The sequence below is a fragment of the Palaemon carinicauda genome, chromosome 2 (assembly GCF_036898095.1).
Source record: "Palaemon carinicauda isolate YSFRI2023 chromosome 2, ASM3689809v2, whole genome shotgun sequence".
NCBI lineage: Eukaryota > Metazoa > Arthropoda > Malacostraca > Decapoda > Palaemonidae > Palaemon > Palaemon carinicauda.
Genome location: NC_090726.1, coordinates 36,855,742 through 36,875,376, shown reverse-complemented (window position 1 = coordinate 36,875,376; position 19,635 = coordinate 36,855,742). Strand labels below are relative to the sequence as shown.

The window sequence follows — 19,635 nt, the reverse complement described above, 5'->3', positions numbered from 1 at the left end:
CATTAAACTTAAATTCTAAAGATCCTGTATTAGAGATCATAGTTCCTAAATATTTAAATAATTCCACCTCGTTAATCCTTTCTCCTTCCAATAATATTTCATCTTCCATTGCATACTCCGTTCTCATCATCTCCGTCGCCCTTCTATTTATCTTGAGCCCAACCTCATGTGATATTTCATGCATTCTGGTAAGCAAGCTTTGCAAGTCCTGTGGTGTCCTGCTAATAAGGACAACGTCATCAGCATACTCTATGTCAGCTAATTTCCTGTTACCAATCCACTGTATATCTAAAATAAAATAAAAAAAAATAAAAAATAAATCTAGCCTTTTTAAACTCTGCGTAGATTCTTAACTTCTAGTTTTTACTTGATTGATTGATTGATTTGAGGTTTTCTGGCATAGTTTTTGCCTGAAATTGAAACCACGTAACTTCTAAACTGTAGGATATTTCTACAACTCTTGATTGAATGCGCACTGGGGCACAAGCTACTATCTTATTTCTCTTCCTCTTGTTTTTGTAAGTTTTTTATAGTTTATATATGAAAGATCTATTTTAATGTTGTTACTGTTTTTAAAGTATTTTATTTTTATTGTATATTGTTTCGCTTGTGATTTATTTATTTCCTTATTACCTTTCCTCACTGGGCTATTTTTTTTTTTTTTTTTTTTGTTGCAGCCCTTGGGCTTGTAACATCCTGCTTTTCAAACTAGCGTTGTAGGTCAGCTATTAATGATAATGATAATAATATTATTATTATTGTTATTATTATTATTATTATTATTATTATTATTATTAGCTAAGCTACAACCCTAATTGAAAAAGCAATATGCTATAAGCCCAGGGGTCCAACAGGGAAAAATAGACCAGTGAGGAAAGGAAATAAGGAAATAAATAAACGATATAAGAAGTAGTGAACAATTAAAATAAAATATTCTAAAAACATCAACAACATTTAAACATATTTCGTATATAAACTATAAAAAAGACTATGTCAGCCGGTTCAACATAAAATATTTGCTGCAAGTTTGAACTTTTAAAGTTCTACTGATTCAACTACCCGATTAGGAAGATCATTCCACAACTTGGTCACAGCTGGAATAATAATAATAATAATAATAATAATAATAATAATAATAATATGTTTTTAAAAGACCGTGTTATCACAGTACCATATAATTTATCAATCGTATTTCGTTATAACTTTTCCAACGTAAAGAGACCTGTCAATAGAATAACTATATTGTATCGAATTGGATGTAAAACTGGGAATTGTATCGAATCGGATGTAAAACTGGGAATTGTACCGAATTGGATGTAAAACTGGGAATTGTATCGAATCGGATGTAAAACTGGGAATTGTACCGAATCGAATGTAAAACTGGGAATTGTACCGAATCGGATGTAAAACTGGGAATTGTACCGAATTGGATGTAAAACTGGGAATTGTATCGAATCGGATGTAAAACTGGGAATTGTACCGAATTGGATGTAAAACTGGGAATTGTATCGAATCGGATGTAAAACTGGGAATTGTACCGAATTGGATGTAAAACTGGGAACTGTATCGAATCGGATGTAAAACTGGGAATTGTACCGAATTGGATGTAAAACTGGGAACTGTATCGAATCGGATGTAAAACTGGGAATTGTACCGAATTGGATGTAAAACTGGGAACTGTATCGAATTGGATGTAAAACTGGGAACTGTATCGAATTGGATGTAAAACTGGGAAGTGTATCGAATTGGATGTAAAACTGGGAATTGTATCGAATTGGATGTAAAACTGGGAATTGTATCGAATTGGATGTAAAACTGGGAATTGTATCAAATTGGATGTAAACCTGGGAATTGTATCGAATTGCATGTAAAACTGGGAACTTTGTTGAATTGGATGGAAAACTGGGAATTGTATCGAATTGGATGGAAAACTGGGAATTGGAAATAGTAAAATAGCTTTTGACATATATAAATATTTGTTTACAGATATAATCACGCCCATCATCATCTCGGTTGTTGTTGTTGTGTTACTGCTGCTCCTCGCTGCCTCTTACTTCTGCTACAGGTGTTTCCTGAAAAAGAAAAACAACAACAACAAGCCACGATCTGAAGGTAATTGTTTATGATGAGTTTATAATGTTTGTTCTTTATTTATTATTATAGATTGAAAATCTAGATCGATAAACGTAGAGATATGGTCTGACAATGAAATAGCAAATCCTTCTTCTTCTTCTTCTTCTTCTTCTTCTTCTTTGTCTACATCTTTTCCCACTTCTATGTGGGGTCGATGTTTCTGGTCAGCTTTCTGAGGGGGGCCAAGGCAGCCTCAACTTGGTGCCGGTCCCAAGCCCGGGTAAATGGGGAGGGTTGGCGGCAGGAAAGGCATCCGGCCATGAAAAATTAGCCAAAACAGCTATGGTCAGTGAGTATAATCAGAATAAAATAGCAAATCCTATAAGGAAGAAGGTTGGTTTTGTATTACAAAAAATGAAAACCAAAGGAGTTTTTTGTTTGGTCAGAGGGCGCTACTTGCTGGAATACAGATCATATATCTGCTAGTTTTATTTACTAGAGAACACTTGAAAAATACATATATGAGTAAAGTGTTGTGATTTTTTATAACATGTGCGTAGAAAGGACATAAACACTACAAAACTATTACATTAATTAAAAAAAAAAACTTTCCATTTATTGTTCGAATTACCAATCAGATTAAAAACTTATGTGACAAGTCATAAAATTATTTGCGTAATTCTTATGGAAAAGTACCATACGATAAAAATGGTATTTTCCTGAATAAGATTATAATCACTTTTTAGGAATTATTTTACAAAATCTGAAATGTAACCTAAAGATGGTAATATATTAATCGATACAGTTAAACCATATTTGGAATCTCATATATATATATATATATATATATATATATATATATATGTATGTATATATATACATATAAGTATATGTATATATATACATATGTATATGTATATATATATATATATATATATATATATATATATATATATATATATATGCACAAAATGGGTACTTTAATAAAAGTTTTTTTCCACTAAAAGAAAATCCCTTACTCAAATTTCATCTACCACTTACTGCAGGATCAATCAAAGGATAGAATAGTTTTCTTACCATACACTTCTATAAGAAATCTATAAGATCAAAAACATTCATATCAATAAGGTAAAAGTGGTATAAAAAGACAAGATATTTATCAGTACTAAATAGAAAAAAAAATCCTAAAATTACAAAGCAAATACAAAGTGGATGGGAAATAGGACATTACCAACTGAGAAATGAAGTTTCTACCGAAGAAAAATTGGGAATAGATATGTTCAGAATAGACTTCCTTATTTATCTAAAATAATCATTATATGGCAAAGTTGCAATTTTTATTAATATGGCAATAAAAGAGGCCGTTCCAAGACCCTTCTAATCCTAACTTGAGTTTCAGTGGCTACCTTTCAAGGCGAGAAATACAAATGAAACATTCCAAAGTCCATTGTATGTAATAGAATATGAAACAGATATCTAAGAATATTTTGCTACAATACATCTTAGAATGCATGTTTAAAAATAGAAATACAAATGAAACTTCTTCCAAAGTCCATTGTATGAAAGAGAATATTTTGCTATAATAACCAGTACATATATTTAGTGATGGTCTATTGGCCATACGTCTCTAAGGTTATTTAGAAAATCTCATCAAGAATTATAAAGGTTATGTATAGGACGTATGTACCGAAATAACATTTATGGAAAATACTCTATTCCATAAGATTAAAACTAGATTATATAAAATGAGGGCCCTTATGGATGAATGAACACCGAAAGGCAAACTTCCAAAACTTAATGAGGATGGAAATAATGATAATAAGTGCTATTTTGAAATACGAAACCAGTTTAGGTCCTACCAACCCTTTCCTATTCTAATTCATATCTTATTATATGTCTGTCTGAGTGACTGGTGTTCTGTATTCCACTTACTGTAATCTTATTGTTTGTATTTCAGGTAATGCCACTGTCACAAGAGAATGGACATCAACGGCGGGATTCTCCAGAAGAGGTGTTCATCCTAGTCTCAACAGACAAGATTCACCTCATGTCAGTGAAAACAGTCTGTATAGTGTCCCAACAGATGCTCACGCAGGTTTCGACAGAATACCTTCGTCTCGTGACAGCGAAAACAGTCTTTATGCTGTCCCAACATTTGTTCAGCCAGGCCTCACGAGACAAAATTCCTCACACGATAGTGAAAATAGTCTTTATGATGTCCCAGAAGTTGCTCACCCAGGTCTCGCCAGATAAATACCACCTTGTGACAGCGAAAACAGTCTTTATGCTGTCCCAACATTTGCTCAGCCAGGCCTCACGAGACAAAATTCCTCACACGATAGTGAAAATAGTCTTTATGATGTCCCAGAAGTTGCTCACCCAGGTCTCGCCAGATAAATACCACCTTGTGACAGCGAAAACAGTCTTTATGCTGTCCCAACATTTGCTCAGCCAGGCCTCACGAGACAAAATTCCTCACACGATAGTGAAAATAGTCTTTATGATGTCCCAGAAGTTGCTCACCCAGGTCTCGCCAGATAAATACCACCTTGTGACAGCGAAAACAGTCTTTATGCTGTCCCAACATTTGCTCAGCCAGGCCTCACGAGACAAACTTCCCCTCACGATACTGAAAATAGTCTTTATGATGTCCCAGAAGTTGCTCACCCAGGTCTCGCCAGATAAATACCACCTTGTGACAGCGAAAACAGTCTTTATGCTGTCCCAACATTTGCTCAGCCAGGCCTCACGAGACAAAATTCCTCACACGATAGTGAAAATAGTCTTTGTGGTGTCCCAGAAGTTACTCAACCAGGTCTCGCTAGATAAACACCATCTTGTGGCAGTGAAAATAGTCTTTATGGTGTTCCAGCAGTTACCCTTCTAGGTTTCGCCAGAAAAACTTCGTCTTGTTACAGCGAAAACAGTCTTTATGCTGTCCCAACCGTTCTTCAGCTAGACCTCACGTGACAAACGTCATCTCACGATAGGGAAAATAGTCTTTATGATGTCCCAGAAGTTGCTCACCCAGGTCTCGCCAGATAAACAACATCTTGTGACAGAGTTAACAGTTTTTATAGTGTCCCAGAAGTTGCTCACCCAGGTCTCGCCAGATAAACATCTTGTGACATGAAAACAGTATTTTATAGTGTCCCAGAAGTTGCTCACCCAGGTCTCGCCAGATAAACAACATCTTGTGACAGAGTTAACAGTTTTTATAGTGTCCCAGAAGTTGCTCACCCAGGTCTCGCCAGATAAACATCTTGTGACATGAAAACAGTTTTTTATGGTGTCCCAGAAGTTGCTCACCCAAGTCTTGCCAGATAAACAACATCTTGTGACAGAGTTAACAGTTTTTATAGTGTCCCAGAAGTTGCTCACCCAGGTCTCGCCAGATAAACATCTTGTGACATGAAAACAGTTTTTTATGGTGTCCCAGAAGTTGCTCACCCAAGTCTTGCCAGATAAACAACATCTTGTGACAGTAGTAACAGTTTTTATTCTGCCCCAAACAATTCCTCAGTCCGACCTCACCAGGTTAACTCCATCTCATGATAATGAAAACGGTCTATATGCTGTTCAGCAGTTGTTCACTCAGGCTTCACTAGGTAAAAATTACATTTTGACATTGAAAATAATCTTTATTCTGTTCCATTAGTTGCTCAGCTTAGCCCCACAATATAAACTTGATCTCATGATAGTGATTGATTTTATTGATTTGGAGTTTTCTGAAGCAGTCCTAAGTGCAGTGAGTGTAACGCTTTTCAAAATAGAAATCTGTGTTTTGTTTATGAATGTGATCTGAGATTTTATCTGATTCTGAGAATTTTTTTGTTTATCAAGATTTTAGTTTTTTTTAAGAATTACAGGAATATTAGATCAGATTTAGATATCATAAGTTGTTTTTTCTAACTTATTTTTTTTTATCAGTTACACTTTTATATATATATATATAGATAGATAGATAGATAGATAGATAGATAGATATAGATATATACATATATTATCTCCATAATTTATTTGGGCCAGCCCTGTACACTGTATAAAAAACCATAGTTTTAATTGGAAATGCTCCGTAAAAATATACTGTTCTCAACAGTATTTCAGGAAAATACAGGCGACCGTAATTTTACCTTACCTTGTTATCATTACCGGGTTGGTGACCGAAATACTACTCCTTTACGTCAATATATCCGTCTTTAAAACCATAAAGATCCTGGAATAAATGTTGCCAGGCATTTCCTGTTTTTTTTTATGCAAATATTTGACAGTGTACTGTATATGAGTCAAATTTAACTCATTGGGCTGATAAATCTCTATCTCTTTGATAATTATTTCAATATGGACAGCTGATCTCAGCAGTCTGTATAAGAAAAAAATCAAAATAAGAGTTTTTATTACGTGTGTCTCAGTCCAATGAAAGTTGACAGTTGTCGTTTTAGTCACACAGAAAATGTACTACATGTACTACTCGAATAAAAGAGTGGATTCATATAGATTAATATTTTTTAATATTTTTTATAATATATATAGATTCTTAGTCATAAATAAACTATGAAATTCTTTTAAAATCGGTAATGAATGAGGTCTAAGATGTATATTATTAAAGGCCCTTCATTTTTATCTGTTTCGTATATATTTCCCACTGTCTGAAAACTATAACATAATCTGCATTTATATCCACATCCTGCTCTCTGTTTATATTATTATAATAAAATCAACTACTATTTATGCTTTTGCTTTCATAAGGCTCAATACTACACAGTATTCTGTAAGTTTTATTCCAGCTGTGACCAGATCGTGGAATGATCTTAAACAGCCAGTTGAATCAGAGGAACTTTGGAAGGTCCAACTTTTTGTATATGTTTTTCTGTTAAGCAGGCTGACATAAGTCTCGTTTTATAATTTATATATGGAATTAGATTTATTCTAATGTTGTTACCGATCTCGAAATATTTTATGGTTTTTATTTCATGTTTATATATAATTTAGCCTATTTGCTACTCGGTTTTTTCATTTTCTCACTAGACTACTTTTCCTGTTGGAGCCCTTGGGCTTGTATCATTCTGGTTTGCCAACCAGGGTTATACCTTGGATAATAATAATAATAATAATAATAATAATAATAATAACAATAATAATAATAATAATAATAATAATAATAATAATAATAATAATAATAATAATTATAATTATAAAACGTTGTACAAGTAATGTCAAATTGTATAACATGAGATTATCTCATCTCTCATTTCTTCTGAACTTTCAGTGAATAACTGTCAAAATTTAGCATTTGATATATCCGTAGTTTTCTCCAAGTGCCAGATTAGTTTTAGTTCTCACGGAATTTTTCGTTTAACTACAATAATATTTTTATTTTAAACACTAATGTTGAATCTTGAAACTCCTTTTGCCTTCGCCCATAAGATTTTTCTTTCATAAGTATTGGAATTTTTCACGATTATGGTTGTTTTCTCTGTCAAAATCTTAAGTATCTTTCAAATAAACTTTCTAATAAAAAAAAATTCTTGACATTGCAATCATTTGGTGTTATTGATTCTGAACAGGTAAATCTAAAGCAAAACTTCCAAATCAAAGCTCTGTGTAACTTTACAGAAGACAAAGGACCATGCAGCTTTATTTCATGAAATGTAAAAAATTCCAAAGTTCCTTTTCATCTAGGCAGAATCAAAGAGCATTTTCTCTCCTTTACCTAAAGCCCTTTTTATTTTCCTATATCGTAAAGCTCGCTAATACTTTTAATAAATAGCTATCAATTGAGGCTTGAATTCCAAATTAATAGATGATTGAATCCACAGGATAAGAGAAACTAAACGCACCTCGCACTTCGTAAGTTCATATTATGACAGCTGCCAGATACAACTCTCTCTCTCTCTCTCTCTCTCTCTCTCTCTCTCTCTCTCTCTCTCTCTCTCTCTCTCTCTCTCTCTTGTCTATTGTTGTTAAGATATGACACCATTAGTACTTGTACTAAAGCAGTTGTTTATGAAAATATACCCCTTTAGCAGTTTAAGTTAATATTACCTTCTAAAATTAGCCCAGTAATTTTAAAGTGTGTCATTTTATCCCACAAAGCTGTTGTGATAAGAGTAAATGGGTTAATGTAAACGTTTCCTTAAAACTAAAAGATATAACAAATACTGCAAATGCTTTTCATTTGCTTTAGATGAGAGTACAGATATAAAGGACGCCAGCCAGTTACAAGCGCTCACCCGTACTGTAGACGAGGATTGAGTGGTGGTACAATAGACTCAGATATTTATGCTACACTTGAGTCAGTTGTTAACGAATTTGGAGGATAGGAGATGGTGCAACAGCTTTGACTGATTAATAAGCAGTCAGTGCAAGCCATGGTGTAAGTCCGTGAATTTAGCCTTCTGGAATCTTTGTAACCGTTTCAGAGGCTGTGCAGTAAGTGCAAGTGGTGATGTAGCTAGTGATTTTAGTCTTCTGGAAGCTTTGTAACCGTTTTAGAGGCTGTGCAGTAAGTGCAAGTGGTGATGTAGCCAGAGATTTTAGCCTTCTGGAAGCTTTGTAACCGTTATAGAGGCTGTGCAGTAAGTGCAAGTGGTGATGTAGCCAGTGATTTTAGTCTTCTGGAAGCTTTGTAACCGTTATAGAGGCTGTGCAGTAAGTGCAAGTGGTGATGTAGCCAGTGATTTTAGTCTTCTGGAAGCTTTGTAACCGTTATAGAGGCTGTGCAGTAAGTGCAAGTGGTGATGTAGCCAGTGATTTTAGCTTTCTGGAAGCTTTCTAAACGTTTTAGAGGCTGTCTGAGGACAGAATGTGGGACTAGTTGGTTTAATGAAGGAAAATGGAGTTGGTTGCATCACACTGCGCTGCATTATGCACCAAGATGCATTATGTGACATGGTATTACAAATGAATGATGTCCTGCAGTGTGTGGTCAGGATAGTGAATTTAATCAGAGCTGGTAATAAGTTACAACGACACAAAATTTGTATCTTTCCTAGAAGAAGTGAATGTAAAAATTAGTGATATACCACCGCACTCCGCACTTAAGTACCAGATGGCCTAGTGCTGGGGAAAAAATTTTCTAGAGAATCTAGAGTATATTTGCGCAAGGGAAAGAGAATCTTTCCTTTCTTCAAAATGAACAGCTCTGCAATACAGAATTGTACGAAACTCAGCTACAAGATAGAGACTTTATTTTCTCTCTAGCATTTCTCACAGACATAACCACCCACTTAAATGTATTTGATCTGAGCTTATAAGGCAAGCAACAAAATGTTTCTCAAGTGGTTGGGTACATTGAAGCTTTCCGCAAGAAGCTGTTAGTATACAGTGATTGCTTATGGAAGAGGGATCTTGCCCACTTATCATCATGACGTGAGCTCATGACAGATGATAAGTATATAATCAGACTTTTCATGCTTTGTCAAAGAATGTAAAACTTATATCTTTAATTTGAAAATAGATTTAGAGATTTCGAGAAGCTGAAGCTCAGTCGTCTGTAATTTAACAACTCAATGGAAGTTAATGTGGAAAGCAGCGTTACCATAACTTCAGCTTGAATTGATTTAACTACAGTCTGAGTCTGTGTTACTTCCAAAAAAAGGGAAAAGCAGGAGAATTTCTGGAAGTTGCTTTGCAAGGACAGATTCCACAAGCTGAGAGACTTTGTCTTAAAACTGTAATTCATGTTTGGTAGTACATATGTGAATCCACCTTTTCAATTGGTGATTGTCAGACTGGGGTTCGAGTCCCGCTCAAACTCGTTAGTTCCTTTGGTCGCTGTAACCTCACCATCCCTGTGAGCTAAGAATGGTGGATTTAGGGGAGCCTATACAATAGGTCTACCTACTGAGTCATCAGCAGCCATTGCCTGGCCCTCCTTGGTCCTAGCTTGGTTGGAAGAGGGTAATTGGGCGCTGATCATATGTAATATGGTCAATCTCTAGGACATTGTCCTGCTTGATAGAGCAATGCCACTGTCATTTGTCTCATCTATTCATGATTGCCCTTTAAACCTTTAAACATGTAAATTCTAAAACTAGAAATAAATTGGTAAATAAAAAATCATGATGTGTGACTTAAGCTTTTCACTACAAACATTAGTATCGATATGGAGACCCTATTATAAGATGAATAGCAGCATCACCAGACTTCAAATTAGCATGTAAAATCTACCACCATTTTTTTATTCGTTCATATCAGTTATTGATATATTTATTTTTTGTTTATGAATTTAATATAATTATTATTATTGGCTTTGTTGTTGTTGTTGTTGTTGTTGTTGTTAGTCTTATTATTTTTGCGTCTAGGCCCTGCAGTTATAACTTGTGTAACACGTTTTAAATAATAGTTTTGTTTTTATTCTTGCTTTAGTACTTAAAAATAATCTATATATATATATATATATATATATATATATATATATATATATATATATATATATATATATATATATATATATATATATATATATGTATATATATATGTGTGTGTGTGTTTATATATATATATATATATATATATATATATATATATATACATATATATATACACTATATATATATGCATATATATACAGTATATATATATATATATATATATATATATATATATATATATATATATATATATATATATATATATATATATATATATATACTGTATATATATTGTATATATATATATATATATATGTATGTATATATATATATATATATATATATATATATATATACATACACATATTGTTTACCCTCCATGTAATTGTTTAGAGCTGAAGTGGCCCAAGATATCAATGAAATTAGACCACCTTGTCTTATGGTATAGACTCAAGTATATGATGCTCAAGTACCGTGCAATTCTAGTTAGTAATATTATTTTTTTTTTTTTTTTTTTTGTCTTTTCTATGAAATTTGGCAGGATTTCCTTCTTATTTCATTTTTTTTTTTATTTTATTTATTTATTTATTTTTTTTTTTTTTTGCATAGTCAGAACACAGGGAATCTTTTACAATATATATTTTTGCATTCAGTTATGTTTCAACATCATGGTTGAACTTAACATATCTTCAACTAATTTCATAATAATGCTATTAACCTCTATAAAGTCTTTTAGAAAATACGGTTTTAATCTTATTTTGGTCATTTAGAAACAGGATAATATTTATCTTATTTAACAGATATGTAAAGGAACTCTGCATTTAGAATTCTGTATCATAAATTTTTAAATTAAAGCATCGAAAAGTTGTGTAAATACGAAACAAATAAAAACAAAATACAGAACAAACTTATTATGTATACTGTATACTCCAATGACATAGAATCACCCAAGCAATTATTCTGCTCAAAGCCGTGGCAATGATCATCTTGGAAAAAATAACTGCAAAAAAGAAACGGAAAAGGGAAATAGAGAGAACAAATGATTGGAAATGGATACGGTAAATGAAAGGGAATAGGAAACACAAAGGAAAGGGAAATAGATAAAATAAGGAAAGAAAGTCGAGAGGAGAGATGGCAGTTTTTATCAACCGAAGGAATGCAAGAAATGAGTTGAAGTAACGTTGTAAATAATTAGATGAAAACGATTTAATTAAAGAGATGCTTGTTTTTTTTTCTCTCTGAATTTTTATTTTACTTAATTTCTTCTTAGTCTCCATTGAACTGCTTTGCTATCTAATTAAAAGGATGGCAGAACAAATGGTAAATTTGGTGAAAGGGCTTTTAGCTACTGTGCGCCTAGAAATAATAATAAACTGCCAACTGAAATGAAGGACCTAAAGGGAGCAATTGAATTTAAGAAGAAACTAAAGACATTACTTTTCTCAAGATCATATGATTTGGAAGATGCTACAATCAAGGAATTGTATAAGTTATAATGAAAATGTTTCGTTAGATGATTGATATGGACCCGCCCGAGAAGTAGTTCACTCGACTTCTATGGAGGGTTGGATTTAAACCCAAAACAAGTAAACAAGTAAGCATCGGAGATCCTGTGAAAAAAAGAAATACTCTACTTCATACAATTCTTCTTCTCTCAAGAGGTTAACTACTGCACTGTGATTGTTCAGTGGCTACTTTCCTCTTGGTGAGGATAGAAGGGACTCCATAGCTATGGTAAGCAGCTCTTCTAGGAGAAGGACAATCCAAAATCAAACCATTTATCTCTAGTCTTGAGTAGTGCCATAGCCTCTGTACCATAGTCTTCCACTGTCTAAGGATACAGTTCTCCTGCTTGAGGGTGCACTCGGGTTCACTATTCTATCTAATTTCTTTTCCTCTTGTTTTGTTGAAATTTTTTATTGTTTATATTGGAAAGATCTATTTCAATATTGTTACTGTTCGTAAGATATTTTACTTTTCCTTGTTTCCTTTCCTCACTGGGCTATATTCCCTGTTGAGGCCCGTGGGCTTATATCAACCTGCTTTTCCAGCTAGGGTTGTAGCTTAGCAAGTAATAATAATAATAATAATAATAATAATAATAATAATAATCTCCGATTCTCGGTTAAGGTTAGTTGGTGAAGATGCTATAGTTTCCCAATTAAAGCTAACACTACATTTTCTATTTATCACATTTTCTGAAATCCGTTTTCTTTCATACGAATAATATTTTTACAGCAAGATATGCCGTGAAAAAAAAAATAATTTATTAAGGTGTTTATTCTAAAAGCTATTTTCTTAACCGTGATTTGTTTGAATTAGAATTGTAATTATACTTTGAATTAGATTTATCATTACATTCTACAAATAATATCTACCATCCTTTCTAAACTTCTCATTATTGCCAGCATCGCAAAACAGAGATTCTGAAGTTCGTTGCAATTTTACCTTGAATGTCTTTGTCTGCACTTACAATAATCATTAAAATTAAAATTATTTAGGATTTGGGCTATTTATACAATGACAACGTATTTTTTAATTAATAGATTAAAAATAATCAATATAGTATTTATTGTTACGAAAATTCTGTGACATCCGTTTTCTGTGCTCCTTGGAGGTTCCAGGAGCATTTTTTTCTTCTTTTGTCTCGGGATTTCACCCAAAAAGGGCAGCAAACGCCTCTCCTTTCACTCTCTTTGATATACGTTGAAAGAAGAAAGTATTGGTTCTTATAATTTTTTACCACAGTTCTGCTAATTTATAATACTGTACAATACTCAAATAATGTTTCCTATTTGTGAACTCAATTACATTTAGTTATATTTATTCTTGTGTTTTCAATAAATGATTAATTCTGTTGATTACGTGATTTGGCATGTATAGGTATATTCAGAGATGCAGGCATTAATTACCTAATCACAATACTAATTTGCATTGATACAGTTCATGAAGACGTATAAAAGTGTAGAACGTTAGTTTTATTTAGTAATAAGTTATCATAGATAATTATTTACCTATAATTAGGTGAAATTCATTATGCCAATGAAAAAAATACAAAAGAAGCATTTATCAAAAATATGGCAAACGCCTTCTTTTCCCCCAAGCGACCGGAACTTAAGTCAGCGTCCCGATGTGAATAAATGCTACAGTCTTCTAGACTCAATAACTATTATTCTATTTTCTGCTCATAAAATGGCTTTGTACATTTGATTTTTATGTTTGTTATCATTATTAATTAAAATAAAAATCAGAATAAATCTTCATACAGGTAAAAATATTGTTTATCTATTGGTACTTAGTCACTCTTTGTCTGCTTGGAGTTATATGCGCCTACGTCGAGACCAACACTGTTACCAAGATGAACATAATTTATTGATAAGCCAATGAAAGATTTTTATAGTGCACAGAAAAATATGAACGATGGCAAGATTTTTATTAATACAAATGTAATTTTTCAATATATTTGTCTTTCAGTAAGATATTTTCAAAGCTTCTAAAAATTCCATAAACTATAGTTCCTCTGTAGAATGTATGAACTTTTCTTTCAGATCCTTGGTGAAAATTGTCATCCAGGGCGGTGTTTACTAATGACGTCATAGCCACTGATTTAAAGTATGGACTAGATGGACTCGCTGATTTTTTAAAATGAAGGTAAGACCATTACCGTCTGCCATGACAGTTTCAGAACCAATGTGGTTCGAAGGTTTTATTAGTATTTGAAAAGTATTTCTCTGTATCACTGAGCTGTTTCTTGACATATCGGTATTGCAAATGTTGCATGATATCTGTATGTGTCAAACCGAATACTATATGTGCAAATGAACACATGTATTTTGTGTATTGGCATACATATATGTTTGCTCATATACCTAAACATAAACTTTCTAGAATACTACACAGTTTTCTAGAAGTTTTGTTCCAGCTGTAACCAAGTTGTGCAATTACCTTCCTGATCGGTTAGTTGAATCGGTAGATCTTCAAAACTTCAAACTTCCAGCAAATGTTTTTATGTTGAACAGGCTGACACAGATCTCTTTTTATAGTTTATATATGAAAGATCTGTTTTAATGTTGTTTCTGTTCTTGAAATATTTTACTTGAATTGTTTATTACTTTTCATATGGTTCATTCATTTCCTAATTTCATTTAATCACTGGGCTATTTTGGCTTATAACTTCCTGCTTTTCTAACTAGGGGTGTAGCTTAGCTAATAATAATAATAATAATAATAATAATAATAATAATAATAATAATAATACATATATATACATATCTATACATACATATATATATATATATATATATATATATATATATATATATATATATATATATATATATATATATATATGTATATGTATATGTATATGTATATGTATATGTATATATATATATATACATATATACATATACATATATATATATATATATATATATATATATATATATATATATATATATATATATATATATATATATATATATATATATGTATATATACTTAATGTTCCGTGGTCTCTGTATATGTATTTTATTATATGTAGGCTATTTCCTAATGTATATGTACGGCTAAGCATATATGTGCTTTAATATCAATGAGTGGATATTTGGACATTAATATAGCCTAAATGTATGGACAATTCGCTGAATTTAATTATACTGGTGTACACATGTCTCTACAGTATAGCATGCATACTGTATATGTTTGAGCAATTAAGTAAATTATTCTGAATAAATCTTGAATCTTAATGCAAGCACATGTATATGTATGATTTGTGATTTTGTGCCTTCAAGTATCAATATTTACACACAAATGAATACATTTATACGTATATCCATTTGTACATGCATAGGTGTATATTTATGTATCTGCATAGTATGTGTACATTTGTATATAAATTGGAATCCATGTATTTCAACTAGATTTCTAGGTCAAAATTCTGTTATTATCCTTTTGAATATCATAAGTTAAAGAAAGGTCATATAGATTTTTCACTGTATCCAAAGCTATTTAATGAAATGGGAAGTAAGCCGTTGCTTTGGTGTCCTAGTTAGGCTATATTGGCTAATTTGTCTTTTAGGATACCATCCTTTCCTCGTTTGGTTTACTGTTGTGGTGGGCTATTGGTCCCAGTCTGGTAGTTTACAGATAGGGGTTCGAGTCCGACTCCAACTCTTTAGTTCTTTTAGTGGCAGCACCCTCACTATACTTCTAAGCCAAGGAAAGGGAGTTTTGGGAAGCCAGACATTGCCTGGCCCCTCCCTGGTCCTAGCTTTAGCGTTAATCATGTATATATATGGTCAGTCTATAGGACATTGTCCTGCTTGCTAGGCAATGTCGCTATCCCTTTCCTTTGCCATTCATCAGCAGCCTTTACCCTTCTCTTCATAATCGAGTTTCCTGTTTAATGAGAAATAAATTTTTGCTCAATCTGTTGTTTTGAATATCTGCGGTGTGAGAGAATCACATTTTTCGGTTCCATTTTCCATCTTTAGAGTTTTTGTCTATATAATCTTTGATGCGTCCATCCTTTTACTTCGAGATTTGAGGTTCTGTGTAGGCTAATTCTGTTTTGCATGACGGTGAAGGTTTTTGATAAAAGGAATTAAAGAAAATCATGGTGGTTCAAAGTAAGTTTGAAAGACCATTAAGGAGTTTGAAGGTATATATACCGATATATTAAGTATTTGGATAGCCTTAAGAATTTGATTTATGGCTATAAGCAGTTTTATAACACGAACATTTTGCGTAAACTTCACACACACACTCACACATACACACTACGTTAATGAAGTTGGTGATCGACTGAAACTTAATATAAAGTTTCAGTAAACTTGTGAAAATCTAGAAAGGAAAAGTTGATACTTTTTTCTACATTTTATTGAACAAAGCATTTTAGAAAATAGAACACCATGTACGATTATACTTTCGTACAGATAGCTATGTTAATATTGAATTCGAAGTAGACCTTACATTGGAAACAATTGTTTTCATTCCAATAATAATAATAATAATAATAATAATAATAATAATAATAATAATAATAATAAATTAACTAATTATTTAACCAACAGATGTCACTGGTTTTGTAACTGGTGACGTAACATCTTCTGAGAGTAACTGTGTTCCTGAAGATTCCTTGTTAGTGTCTCGACCAATCAGGAGTCGTTTCTCATTCTTTGTCTCGAAATCATGACAAGGACCCTTCTGATTGGCTAGAACTTGGAAGAAAGCCGGCAAGACGGAATTGTAAAGTGTGAGAAATTGGGAAGCAATGTCAGTGCGTTCTGGGGCTAAGACATTTTCACACCTTGATACAGCTGCTCAAGTCATTTGCATATCGTGTTTGAATCTTCACTATTGGATCTGTGGTTCCAGTAATTGTCGCCATTTTGTGGACTTCTGGCATTACGGTAAGCTTGTCTTTACAAATCCTGTTAGGTTTTGTTAGAAATTTTTTGGAATTGTTTTTCTCTAAATTGACTTAGTTTTGTTTAGGGTTCTTGTGTTAAAATGCGTGTGGAATATATAGCTAGGTTTCTTTATTTCTGGAAGGTGCCGGTTAACTTCATAAGTAGTTTTTAGCATCAAATGTTTAAAGTTTCAATTTCTATTAGCCAAAGGTTAAGTTTACAATTTAGTTTGCCGTAAAGTCATTTTGATCAAATTTTGAAGAGCCGGATTTTAACCGGCTTGGTGTCTTGAATCTGCCAATTTCTTTATGGCTAGACTCTTGCATAAAAGTTATGAACGTCTAGTATTTTATCTAGTAAGCATATTGCTTGGGGGTAATTAATAGAAACTAATTTTTTTAAGGCTTTGACTAAACCATTCATATTTTGGGTTTGAGTATCTACACGTGCAAAGCAATTAAACTTGGGTACAATTCTTGTATCATAATTTTTAGTATTATTTTGAAGCGTTTAGCAGAATTTTCCTATGAACTTTAATTCGTTAGCAATTGCTGCTCCTTTAAGTCATTTTTCCAATGATAGGATTTTCAAAATTGGGATTTATTGGACAGGTTTTATAACTTCCATGTAACCCATACGCATTTTCTTTTGTAGTAATTTAGGGTGTTGAATTTTTAGCGGAAATTTTAACTTTCCTTTTTTTTTCTTCTTTTTGAGGGGGGGGGGTGGCGACGGGTTTTGAGAAGTTAAGGATAATTTTGCTTTTTCAACTTCAGAGTATTCTAGAAATTTAGGGTGTTGAATTCTTAGCAGAAATTTTAACTTTCCGTTTTTTTATTGGGAACTTTTGAGAACTTATTCGAAAATTTTGTTCTGTTTTTTGAACTTCGAAGTATTGTAGAAATTTAGGGTTTTGAATTTTTAGCGGAAATTTTACCTTTTAGTTTTTTTTTTTTTCTATTTTGAGGGGAGGGGGGCCGCGGGTTTTGAGAACTTATTGAAAATTTTGCTGTTTTTTCAACTTCAGAGTATTGTAGAAATATAGGGTGTCGAATTTTTAACTGAAATTTTAACCCTGCGGTTTTTTTTTTATTTTGAGTACTTGTGGAAAATTTTGCTTTGTTTTTTCAACTTCAAAAATTTGATTGAGGTCTTGAGCAACGCTGAAAATTCCAGAGATTTTAAAACATTTTAGTAGTGATCACTTAAGTTATTTTTTGGGGTAAAACTTTGGTTTTGGAATAACCGGTAAATCTATAGGGTACAAAGGTCTGTATAGTTTCCTTAAAAGTTAGTTACACCATGTAGAAAGAAGTTTTTGACTTTCTTAGCAAGGTTTTCAATATTCTTTGTTTTTTTATTTGACAACTATGGTTAATTCTAAAATTTTTCATGATTGTAAGCGTATAAAGACGTTAGTTTCCTATCTAATCTTATAAAAGTGGTTTTTGAGGTTAAACTAAAAATATGTAAGGAGTTACTAAGTCTTTCAAGTGGCGACTAATTAAGTGACTTTAGTAAGTAGAGCAAATTTTCAATGTTAATTTTGGATCTCATTAATTTAGGCCGGTCCCATGTCTTTTATAGCTTAGTTTCTCGAAAATTTCATGACTAATTATTTTAGTTATAACACATTTTCAAGAGCAGGGAAGTTTATCACGAATGTGGTAGCCTTTATAGTAAGTTATTATAGGAAGTTTTACTTGAAAAATAAAATTTTATTTGGATAAACTTAGTCTGTGGTTGATAGCTTTAAGATTTGAGCAACGTCTAAAATTATTTAAATTTGACGAGCACATCTCGCTATACAGTAGTAATTGAGCATGCAAAATAGCATTGTCTTGAGAGGTTCGGTAATTTTGAAAAGTATTTAAGCTACGATGAATTAAGTTTTTTAACAGGTTTATTCTTCTATTCCGATTTACTGTCCATAGTGAAAGTTTTGTTTAGTGCTGCTTGTTTAGTGCTGCTTTGTTTTTAAGCTCAGCTACCTTATATTTGATGCAGAATCTATTTCGCTAGTGTTCTTTAGCTTGATCTGGGCTAGATATTATGTACAGTACAGTTTTTCATTAATCTTTAAAAATGTACAGTTTTTCATTAATCTTTTTTTTAATGTACAGTTTTTCATTAATCTTTTTTTTAATGTACAGTTTTTCATTAATCTTTGTTGAATTACAGTTTTTCATTAATCTTTGTTGAATTACAGTTTTTCATTAATCTTTGTGCATTCGGAAATTAGTCAAATTTGCTTTTTATCTGATATGTATTCAATTCAGTGCTACTATTAAACTTGTTCAGGATTTTTTAGAAAAGTTTAAATTTCAACCTCTTTAAAACTTTGAGCTTTGGTCAAGTTTTATTAAAATGTAGCTTTATGCAAATGGTGTAGAATCTAACCGGTATTTTCTGTTTTTCAGGATTGTGCAATGCAGATATACTTATGGGTGTGGAAAAATCGCAACTCTAAATATTTGATCTTCAGTATATTCTCATAGCTTTTCTTAACTACGAAGTACTAAAGGACGCAGGCTCTTGCATCCTACGGTCTCGTGTGCTCCGTATTTTAGAATAAGCTATGCGAAATATATCGGAGGTTCCGTCAGTGTGCGATTTATCCACACCTATAAGTTGAAGCTCTGCTTAGTACAGAAGATAAATTAATGGAGCACGCTAGAGGGGACACGGATAAGAGATTATCGAGGTTAAAGAAAACATAAATGGGAGAAAGAAGAACACCAGTACCCAACAAAAATGTACTAGTAAATAGAACA

General features: G+C 32.4%; 1 protein-coding gene and 1 long non-coding RNA gene across 2 annotated transcripts in view; both read left to right on the top strand.

The window, feature by feature from the left end:
* Window positions 1-6,006, top strand: part of LOC137623898 (uncharacterized) — a 24,678-nt gene extending 18,672 nt beyond the window's left edge. Inside the window, exons 4-5 of the mRNA XM_068354697.1 lie at window positions 1,987-2,112; window positions 4,031-6,006. Coding sequence (XP_068210798.1) covers window positions 1,987-2,112; window positions 4,031-4,326 — 422 coding nt within the window. The 3' untranslated portion in view covers window positions 4,327-6,006. The remainder of the gene's footprint in view (window positions 1-1,986; window positions 2,113-4,030) is intronic.
* Window positions 6,007-13,979: 7,973 nt separating this feature from the next.
* Window positions 13,980-19,630, top strand: LOC137616602 (uncharacterized). The gene is made up of 3 exons (XR_011039456.1): window positions 13,980-14,099; window positions 16,523-16,861; window positions 19,282-19,630. It is a non-coding gene; the product is annotated as an uncharacterized lncRNA (long non-coding RNA).
* The last annotated feature ends 5 nt before the right edge of the window (window positions 19,631-19,635 follow it).